Raw genomic sequence first — 11,785 nt, forward strand, 5'->3', positions numbered from 1 at the left:
GCTTAGAGGATATTATAAAATGTTTACTCAATTATACCAAAACAGTGTTGCCTACTGGAGCTTTAATGAAGGAAATGTCTTTAATTTTGTCAAAATAAAAGTCCTCTGCCACTTTCATGTTTTTATTAGGGGGGACAAATATACATGTTCAAAATATTGACAGGGACATTTCTGCTGCACCCCCCCACCCCCACCCCCCCACCAGCTGTTTTTGTGTCACCTGGGTCATCAGGTCATTTTTACCTCCAGTAGAATTTGTTACTGTACAACTGTAAGATATTAACTCAAACAAAAACAAACCAAAAAATCTGTGAATGAGCGTAAACCAGCTGTCTTTTTTAAATTTCTAAGTAAAAAGTTGACAGGATGTTGAACCCAAGGGGGGTTTCTGTATCACTGATGGAGCTGTTAGCAGTAAGTGGTTACAACCATTACAGGAAGTAGAGCAAAAGCTATGGGAAATGAAACGCGAGCAGGGTTTATAAAAGACGAGGTGGTTCGTCGGGTGATAGGTTAAAAAAAAAAAAAGTCAGAGAGCTATTTGTGGCCTGTCGCTTCGCAAACCAGCCACAGAAAGAACAGCATGGAGACGCTTCTTTTTCTATTTCCTCAATTCAACTACATGGCCCCAAAGGAGGAAGCGTATTTCAAAATGCTTGGTCCAGAGGACTTGCATGCACCAAAGATGAAGGACGATACTAGCAGGTTGGTGTGTGAAACTTGGTTGTTTTGGGGTGTTTACTTGATTTGGGAATGAGTCATTTCACAGTGTGTTTTAGTAAATGTTAGTGAATGTCAGAAATGTGAGTAGTGCCACTTTTATCATGAGAAAAGAGCTGAAGCAGCAGTTTATTTCTGTATTTAAAAAAACACCTTATGTTTCTCAAAAGCAGCATAACACCATTATAATAGATAGTTTTGTATTTTTTTAATATAACTTTGAATGTCACTACAGCTGACATCATGTACGCTGACTTTCAATAGCTGATGAGTCTCTTTGTTTAAACACGTGCAAAGTTTGTCTCACAAGTTGTGTTGGACCACAAAGACATTGTGTAATTTATAGCATGTCTTGTAAGCCACTTTAGAACTGTGTCTGTGAGCAGTAATTCTCTGATAAGCTGCTGATTTGGTGAACCGTGCCACAGTTGCATGTACAAACAGTTTGTGGAAGTTGATGTATTTTCTCCTCTGTTTGCAGACAGAAAGACAAGGAGAGGAAGAGCCGACTAAGCCTTTTTCTCACCAAGTCAGGCTCTCATGAAAACGTCAGTCCCCATAAAAAGACAAATACGACACCCAGCAAGTGAGGCAAAACCCATTAATTTCATATACGTGCGTTGTTGTGTTTGACAAGCATTATTCATTTTTAACCTCGCTTTCCAGCACCCTCCATGACTCATTGCACACATACAGAAACATGGCATTTAGACGTGTCATGAGAATCCAAAACATTTCTCGCAGCATCGTTAGGCGAGACTTGACCGTGTCTCTGATTTTTTTTTTTTTTTCTTTGCAGCATCACAGCAGAGGCAGCTTTGCAATGGAGCGACTCCTTTGAAGAACTGCTGAAGCACTCAGGTCAGATTAATACCCAAAACTTCTCAAGAACGTTGAGTCGAAGCGCCGTCCAAAGCAGTTTCTTCTGCTGTCAAACAATTTGCTCCATTTGAATTGTAAACTGTAAAGAAGTGCTGGAGGCAATAAATAGTTAATGGAGAGAGCAGTGAGAGTTTCACTACATCTTTTAATGTTTGTTATAGCACAGATAGCAATACAGAAACTGCAACTTCCTCATGAGCACAGAAGTTGCACTTTAGTACTTCACTGAAACACTGTGTTACACTGTATGTGCTCATTTGGGAATGTTCATACAGTCACTGCTACATTATGAAGACAATAATACTGTCTACGTATATTTAAGTTTCTACATAATGAAATTATTGGTACAGTATGGGCATTTTAGAAACTATGGGATGATGAAGTTATGGAGAGTCTATGCCTTACTAAAGGGACATTAAAAATACATATTCCTCTTACCTGTAGTGCTGTTTATCAATCTAGATTGTTTTGGTGTGAGTTGCCGAGTGTTGGAGATATCAGCTGTAGAGATGTCTGCCTTCTCTCCAGTATAATGGAACTAGATGGCACTCAGCTTGTGGTGCTCAAAGTGCCAAAAAATACATTTGAAAAACTCAGCAGCAATGTCTCTTTCCAGAAATCATGACCTGGTTACTCAAGATAATCCACAGACCTTGTTGTGAGCAGTTTCATGTAGGAACTATTTTCTTTCTACCAAATTACAGGACACATGCATCTACTGCTCACTCACCCAGCACCACTGAGCTAGCTATTGTTACAGCTAAGCCAAGGAGGACGCCATTTATGTTTACATCTCATGCAGTCATGAGCACCAGCCTCTCGCCCATGAGCAGATGCACACTTCCTTATGTGCAATGATACATTTGGTGGGTGTAGTTTGGTAGAGAGAACATAGTTCCTACATGAAACTGCTCACAACAAGGTCTGTGGATTATCTTGAGTAACCAGGTCATGAGTTCTGGAAAGAGACATTGCTGTTGAGTTTTTCAATTATTTTTTTGTCACTAACAGCACACCAGATGTCAGCTTTGGTTAATTTTGCATTTGAAAGCCTGATACTCATTAACCAGTACCTAATCGGCTAATATTTATGAAAACAACAACAACAACAACAACAACAACAACAACACAAGACAAAATGATGTGAAATACAAGAGGCCTTTCCTTTCAGTCCGCCACTCCATTGACTCAGTGAGCTTTAGCACCACATTTCAAAGCATGAAAACAGTGCCTACCGTCTCCGCTGGTTAGCTAACCTTAGCCTTGGCCATTCTGGACTGCACACCACCTGGGTCAGGTGGGAGCCAACAAGCAACGCTGCTCATTCATGACTACTGCTGGTACTGCCATCAGGACGGCATTGCTGCGGAACCATGGTGGCCCCCCTCTGGTCATCTGGTGAGCAAGCGGCTCAATTTTAACCTGCAAAACCCCTTTAGCGTTGTATGTTAGTACCACTAGCCATGCTGACACTACTAAGGGTGCTAACAGAGCTAACAGTGATAACATAGGCCAAGTTAACAATGCTAAAGGGAGTTTGTGGCTTCAAATTGAGCTGCTTACTTACCGGGGCAACCTGAGGGGAAACCGGAGGATTGGTACAAAAATTGGTTTCCATAGCAACACTTTTGGGTCAGGACGGCATTACTGGCAGTAATCGCAGAGTGAGCGGCGCCGCTACTTAGCTCCTACCAGACCCCAGATGTGCATAGTGAAGTAAACTGAAGAGTAGAAAAATGAATCTATTGACCGACATTCATAACAAGTCAAAAATATTCTCTGTGGATTGGTGATCAGTGGTTAACTGTTGATATCTATATCTCCAACACTCAGCAACTCACACCAAAACAACCGACTGATAAATAGCACTACAGGTGAGAGGAAAAATCTGCATTTTTGATTTTGGGGTGAACTGTCCCTCCAACATATCCTGCTACAGTAAAATCTGAGCTGTGTTTAGCCAACAGGCTCAGAAAAATACTGATTCTGTTTTGAAGAGTGGCCCATCTTTGTGTTGTGTCACTCTGGTAAACAACAATGTGTCTCTGTCTGTTTCTTCATCAGATGGAGTGGAAAGCTTCTCTCAGTTCCTCAGGACAGAGTTCAGCGAGGAAAACATTGAATTCTGGTTGGCCTGTGAAGAATACAAGAACATTGATTCTGAGACAAAGCTGCTGTCCAAAGCCAAATATATTTATACGGTGTATATTGAATCGGAGGCCCCTAAAGAGGTACGGAGTGGCATGTTTATTTTTCATAAACTGCACAGATGTAGCACTGCATAATGGGCTATAAAATGGAGCTGTGAGGACTCAACCTCTGCGGTTTAACATTTTCCTTGGCTTTTTGTTTTTTTGTCACTGAGTGCTGTTGGAGGTTTGAAATATTTATGTCACTGTATAAAAATAACAGTGGGCGAATTCTTAAGCACTGCATAGTCATGAGCCTGCAGCAGGTTGACCTTTGTGAACAATCGTTAGGAGCAGCAGCTCGCTGAGGTCATGCATCTAGTGCATGCACCGCTGCGAAGCAGTTCGGGTTATTTCTGTGCAAGAGTCGCACATTCAAAGGTTTCCATTCCCCTTGCAAGGATGATGCGACCACCAACCGATATGCTTTCATGGCCCGCAGCAGATCTGACTCTGACCGTTAAGAGTTTAGCGTCTGGTTTGAGGTTTTTGACATTCCTCTGCAGAGCTGGAGAGCGTGTCACCCACACACTTTCAGTCTAAGATGAATGTCTGTGTAAATATGGGGCATGCTGCACTAACATGAAAGCGTGTACCAGCTCGAGTGATTTGCAGAGAGATCCAAATGTAAATGAATGTAACCTTCAATATTGATGCTGGGGAGCCGCAGTTTGACACACATGAATATTTTTCAGAGCTGTGCTACTGTTGATTATCTTTATTGCTGTGTAAGAAGCTTCGGCGCTCTTAATCTTTTAAAGAAAAACTCCGAAAGACAATTCACAGCCAGTAACTCCCATAACTACCATTGTCCTAATTAGTATTTTTAAACAAACAACTCATTCACAAAAGCCTGCGCCAGATAATTAACATCCATATCCATGATGATATCCAGGGAGCTGATTTGTATCAGTGATTGATTATATGAGCTATAAACTCAAATTAGCTGTAGGTCACTTGGTGCCAACAAAACAGAATGTCTCCTTATCAGGTCTCAGTCTTATCTATCACCAGAAAAAACAGGGCCATAAATAACACAGATGTTGGCTCTGGTTCAGATGATTCCACCTTTAAAAAGAAAAACATCAAATCCAAGAATGTCACGTTGATACTTGTCTCAAGAGAACAAGCACTGAAAAGCATCCTGACAATCTCAAATAAATGAAGTATGCAGTAATGAAATATGAAACTTCATTCTGGATGCCGTGTGTGTGTAATCTTTGAAAACATGCAAATGTTGATTTTCCCCATTTCAAGTACTTAACACTGCTCTCACTGTGAACCTCGGGGTTTCCCCCTTTCTTCTTGTCACCATTTGATGTGTTGTCAACAAATCTACTCAGGCCCATGTGCAACACATGGTCTGTTATTGTGCTGTTCTAATCTTTGTTCAAGCACAAACCAAAAAACCTAAATCATGGATTCAGATCTAAAACAAAACAAAACACATCCTCGTACTTACAGGAAGCCATAGGTTGTTTTGCCATGACTGTTGGAGAGCAGCAGCCACAGGCACATGAACTGCTGTCACAGTTTTTAACACGTGGTTAACATTGTGAAATGGTTTAGGCAAGTGGTTCCCAACTGGTGGGTTGCGGTCCAAAAGTGGGTCATGGGTCCATTCTGAATGGACCGCAAGTGACTCGCAAACATGTTGAATTTGTACAAACACACTTTTTTTTTTTAAGTACAGTGAATTAACAGTACAAAGCTTTTATTTTGAAGGCAACAAAACTACTTGGTTAGGTTTCGATAATCAATCACGGTGTGAGTTAAAGTAGGTACGTTTGTTTGGTCATTTAAGTGGGGTATGGAAGTTACCTTGTACGTAATGTTACTTAAAGTGCAGGTCGACCTACATTCTTTCCCATGTTTTTCAGATGAAAACTCAGCCTTCATTAGATAGCAATGATTTAGGTAACAGCTCTGACAACACTCACACACACACACACATACACAAACACACGCTGACAAGTGCTAGCCTGGACAATTTGAGCTTTGAGGTGGAACATGGTGCTATTAAAATTATAATTACTGTTTCCGTCAAAGGAGTCTGGTGGCTGTGGATGGCAGCAGCAGTAAAACGTATTTCAAACTCCTAATTTATGGAGCACCTAAAAAAAAAAAAATCAATAGTTTCCTGGGTGAAAGTCCTGTGTTTGTTGGACCCACCCCGACCTTGTCCCAGACTTTGTTGCGCCTTATACTACATTACCTGAATTCCTCCTTTGCTACAGTCATAATTACTACGGCCAATAGGGGACGCTGCCTAACAATAAACGTAAATATGGGTTGTAATAAGCTGCTTGCACAAACATGTGCAGCCATTTTCATTGTGAGGGCTGGCATTCCTTAAGTCTAGATTTCCTGTATGCAGTCGATGTGCCACATTATTATCCTGCATGATTTTCATTGTATTATAATTTCCTCTCACTCAGGTCAACATTGACTACAACACCAAGATGGCTATTCAGAAGGTCATAGCACATCCCACAAAGACCTGTTTTGAAGCGGCCCAGATGAAAGTCTACAGCCTGATGAAAAAGGACTCCTACCCCAGGTTCCTCCACTCTGACATTTATATGCGTCTCACCAGGAGGAAAGGCCCGGGGGCAACTATGTTTCGCAGAAGGTCACGCTCCTGTGTGTTCAACGACAGGGGCGAGGCCACCAACGAACCTTCGGCCTGGTAGTGGTAACTGCAAAGTCGCTCACTCTGTGAATGATGATATTATTACACAGGAGATGATCCATGATTAGCAGCACAGTTGTTGAAACTTGATGTTTGGTGCAGAGGCTTATTATCCACAGGTTTGCTTCTGCAGTGAGTGTTATTTTTTATAACCACTGATGTCACAGTGGATCATGTCACTCACATATTGTCATGGCAGCTTGCCAGTGGTGAACAATTCAAAGAAATAGTTTGACATTTTGGGAAACAGGCTCATTTGCTTTCTTGCTGAGAGTTCAATTCGAAGATTGACACCACTCTCATGTTTGTAGATAAATGCAGCTTTGGTCAACTGGTTAGCTTAGCTTAGCATAAAGACTGGAAACAGAGGGAAACAGCTAGCCTGGCTCTGTGCAATGATAAAAGACAATACAAATCTCCCTATCAACACTTCTAAAGATAGCTAATTAACATTTTATATCATTTTTGTTCTGTGTAAAAACCTACGAGTGAAAAAACAAACACTGCTGTGTTTTAGAGGATTGTGTATTGTTATTTGGGGGATGAAGGATTCCTGTACTGTGTGCAGTAACTTCCTGGGGCCTTGTCGTCAGTGTGAACGGAGACTTCAGGAAGTCACTGTTTAAATAAAGAGCAGTGGTGGGCAGGTTACGCTTAATATTAACCATAGACATGAGAGTGCTATCAGTATCATCTTCTTCTCCTCGCCTTGGCAATAAACTGAACAAGCATATTTCCCAAGATGTCAAACTGTAAGTACTATACTACACAGCTGGATAACAGCTGACACCTTTACCCTTTCAGCTATATCAACAAGTTAAGAAATGTTATGGGGCCACTACATCAGAGGCACGTGGTCATCTGAAAATAACAGACATCCTCTGGCCAATCAGAACTGAGCATTCTCCGTGGCCATGGTGTAAAACCAGAGTATTCACTTTGCACTTATGGACCAATCCATTCATTCTCTTTCTCGGAGGCAAAGCGCAAATCTTGAAGCCGAACTTGAACAAAAGTGGAACAGCTAAGCCCCGTTTCCACCAAACACTTTTGGTACGGTACCTTTGGGACCGAAAGTAACCCTTCAGACATGGTACCTAGACCCTTGCGTTTCCCCCACAAACAGTACTCTTAAATGTGGGCGGGGTTGTTGTCACTCGCTGCTCCGTCCAGCACTGGCTGTATTTCCTCCTTTATCAGTCTGCACCTTGTTTGTCGTCCACAGAACGAGGCTGCCCGCTGACATTTTCAGAACAAAATAGTTATAGATTATAGTTATAGTTAACTAATGTATGTAAAACTCTCCACAGTATGAACAGTGGTTACATGAGCCTCAAAACCAGCCACAACTCAGTCCTGAGCAGAGTGACCGTCCTCTATTGACCAATCAACAGACTGCAGTGTTCACAGCTCCACCTTTTAGTACCAGATCTGTGTGCTAGGTACCCCAACAGAGGGGGGACCAAAAATGGGGACGATACAGATCAATTCCATTGGTACCATCCACAACTTTTCACAGTGGAAACGGAAAACGAGTGCACCAAACTGAACCATACCGTACAGCTCGGTGGAAACGGGGCTTTAGAGACTGAATCTGAACTGCAGTGCCTCCACATGATGCTGTCAGTATCCAGCCAGCTGCACAGCCAGCCACGCTGAGGCCACTCTCCCGACCTCAGACACAGTACACTTCAGTTGCTTTGTCTTCCGATCCAGCAGTAGCACCTTAAACAACCTTAATTCAGCTGATATGGCACACAAGCTAATTTGACCATATCTCATTAAAGTGGATTCATGATTTTTATCCCCCGCGCTATCCAACCCCCTCCAGACTAACTTGCAGTGAAAGCCTGCAACCACGGCAACTGCAAAGCACCGAAACTTTTTAATGAGGGATACACTATATCTCTCATTTCTGTTATGAATTCAAATGTATCCCATTTTCACACAGACAATGCATTTATCTTATTTGAATACTAATATGACATTATATTAATTATGATTACTGTTTTTCAGTTTGCTACCATCTAATATAATTTATGTATCACTATATATGCTCATGTGTTGCCTTGCTGTTGTAAAATGTACATACTGAACTCAAATAAACACTTTCTTATAGGAGCAGTTTTAATGAGGCCCTTGGTGTCATTAATTTGTGTGAATGATCACATCCAAGTGTGACAAATGGAGACATAATGTGTGCATATTACACTAGTGGGAAAATTGTGATCATGTGTAGCTCCCCATTCCAAATCGCTGAAAAATTAATAGACCTTATCAACTCCCACCACTCCAGCACAGAATTATTCATGTTACTGTATATGTATGCACAAGCTATACTTCTTGCAAAGACAAATACGCATTAATTGGAAACTGTCTGTGATCCCACTGAGTTCCTCCCAAACTCTTGAGTGTGTATGCAGAGAAATGACAGTAAACACATGAGCACAGCATAAAGCTTCACACACACACAGTTGGTTTATCTCATTAACACAGATGTCAGGGTTTCTAGTAGCCTTGAGAGGATAAAGTCCATCTCAGCCCAAATTACTATCATTTTACAAAAAGAAAAAAAAAAAGGCATTGAATGCCTCACAGTTCACATTAATTATGCATCTATGTAGACGGCAGCGGCGGCGTGCGCGTGCTGCAGTTCCTGCTGTCCTCTCACACAAATAGTCGGAGAAGAGAGGGGAAAACGTAATGATGTGTTAACAAAGGTAGGAGCTCAGCTGGCCTGCCAAATTCATCACAGCTTAAGATTAGTTGCCCGCTAAGAATTCTGCTGGCAGATTTCTCGTTTCTTTCCCATTGGTATTTAAATTTGTGACTCAGTCTGTGCTAAAAGCCTCTGAAATCATCCACAAGTTAAAGATGTATTGTGGAGCCGCTGAAGGGAAACAAAAGAGTAAAAAAGCACTTTGCCTGGAGATATGAGGCTTGTAAAACAAGATGAATACCAGCCTAAGAGGAGTTTAAAACAAAAAGGCTTATTGTAAGGTGTCTAATGGTGGAGTTTTACACAGATTTTCTCAAACTGAATGGGTTTCTTTTTGAAAAAAAAAAAAAAACATTCCTCAATCTTTGTCAAAGTCTGGCAGTAGTTTTGCACCTTCGGGCTCTAGCAGTGCCGGGCCTAGCACATTTGGCACCCCCATCCCCTCTCCAATTAATTCCGATAATTAACATTTATCACAAACAAGAGCGAAAGAAAAATAAAAAATAAATAAATAGCTAGCTAACAAACGATAATAGTGGAAAATTAAACAATGACAGATTACGGTATGTGCAAATTTGCTTTTTTTCCCCTTCCAATTCCTTTGTGTCATACTCATATTTAATACTTATTTATATATATGTATAAAAAGATAGTTGATGAAGATATATAAGTGATATTAAAAAAAAAACTGTAAGGCAAAGAAAATATATATCATATATAATTGGTATTATTATAATTGGATAATTGGTAATTTAAACTATATACTAAGACAGGTTTTTGTAAGATAGATATTTGGTTATCACTATTATATACATATACATCGGTTATTTTTGTAGGAGGAACAGTCTGCTGAACTCCCCCAAAACATAAATTGTAAGTAAATAGACAGAGGTGAGATGGGCCACTCTGAGAGTCAAAGGTTTATGGATTTGCCCCTGGTCTCACCTCGAAGTCCATGAAAGATTCATTGGACCCAGCGCTGCCAGCAACCTGCCAAAGTTATTCGCCAAACCACAGCCTAAGATAACCGATGTTTGAGGGCCACCTGAAGGACATCGCAGTCAGGCTCAACCGCCCTACATCACTGTGTTCCAGTTGGCTTCGTTCTGCTGGGAAACAGTGCCATGAAGCCCGGGAGCCACAAGCAACAGTTCGGGGTCCCCTGAGAACCGTCAGCCTGAGTCAACGCTGCTGAAAAGTAGGCAAAATGTCCCTCACCTGATGCAGCTGCTGTGTTGTGATAAGAATTTATGTTGAATAGGAGACTTAGTTATTTTGATCTTAATTTAGGTTTCGTTAGATAAATGGTTTTGCGTATCCCTGCGTCCCCAGTCATACTCTCTCAGTATTGCCAAAAGTGTTACCTCTTGCCTTAATCCATTTATACATACTGTTGATTTTGTGTCATTTCATATCATCCTCATTTACTAAATTTATCTATATTAGGAATCTGTTTGTTTCATTTCGCTCAATGACTTATAGAGAAGGGGCTGGATTTAATAAGTTTACTTCCTCCTGCTCCTTTTCGAATTTGTAAATCAAAGTAACAAGAGGCAGCTGCTCCTGGCACCGATAGGAAGATCCACCACTGGGCTCTAGAAAATTTACTACTCGGCATACTGTTATCTGCAGACTTCATTTAAGCTTTAAACAGGTCAAGAAGTAATTCAACTTTGAATGGTGCATATTTTCAGCTACCCAAACCAATCAAATGTCATAATGTTAAGGTCTTTAAAGACATTTCAAGACATTTATAGTCTTAATCAACTTTTTTCTACTTTTAATATCTTTAAAATTCAATGCATTTTGAATTTCAGCTTTTTCAGTTTAGACCTATTCAGCTTTCCCCCCTACTTTTTATGCCTTTAAAAATGAAATGAATTTCTTATTTCCGCTTTTTCAGTTTGGTCTTATTCAACTTCTTTCTGCTTTTTATGTCTTTAAAACACAATGCATTACTTATTTCAGCATTTTCGGCCAATTTCAGTCATTTAAAAGAATTGCATTTAAGCTCCCAGCTTTTTTTTTAGCAAGGTATTTCAGCTCCTTTACATTATGAAAACCAATGTAATTGAACTCAGCTTCCATTTCTGCCAGTTTTACATTGTAGCTTTCAGGTTTTCCAGCAGTATAGCCAATGCTTTTGGGTTTTAATATCTTTCAGGCAATTTGTTTCATATTTCTGCATTTTCAGCAGTGTTGTTGGATTCATTTGAGCTGTCAGCATTCACACGCATTTTCTTGTTTTGTACTGCGCCCTGGAAGTTTTTTGCTTTTCATTTTCTATTACTCTTAAGCTCTGTACATATACTTCACTGTACCATTATGCCCTCTCTCCCGGATAGCGCCCTGTTGGCAGCTGCCTCTGTCGCCCATAGGAAGATCCGCCACTGGACTCTAGTATCCAAACTTTTACAGCACAAGTTCCCATTTTGTGAACCAGTTTGTCTCATCTCGGAAGCTTTTATCGAACTCTATGTGAGCCAAATTTAGTAACAGACTTGCTGACTCCCAGGCTCAGATATTGAGTTGTGAAATTTTCCCCTTACAAACCCGTTTGCACTTAATGCTGCTGGCCTGCCA

At 40.7% G+C, this 11,785-nt stretch overlaps 1 protein-coding gene across 1 annotated transcript; it reads left to right on the forward strand.

Moving 5' to 3' along the window:
- The first annotated feature begins 475 nt into the window (after positions 1–475).
- rgs18 (regulator of G protein signaling 18) lies at positions 476–8,614 on the forward strand. The gene is made up of 5 exons (XM_033650020.2): positions 476–705; positions 1,202–1,306; positions 1,520–1,581; positions 3,667–3,833; positions 6,230–8,614. Exons 1-5 carry the CDS (start codon positions 584–586, stop codon positions 6,482–6,484), a joined length of 711 nt encoding a protein of 236 aa, XP_033505911.1. The 5' UTR covers positions 476–583; the 3' UTR covers positions 6,485–8,614.
- Positions 8,615–11,785: the final 3,171 nt, after the last annotated feature.

The sequence above is a fragment of the Epinephelus lanceolatus genome, chromosome 12 (assembly GCF_041903045.1).
Source record: "Epinephelus lanceolatus isolate andai-2023 chromosome 12, ASM4190304v1, whole genome shotgun sequence".
NCBI classification, from domain to species: domain Eukaryota; kingdom Metazoa; phylum Chordata; class Actinopteri; order Perciformes; family Serranidae; genus Epinephelus; species Epinephelus lanceolatus.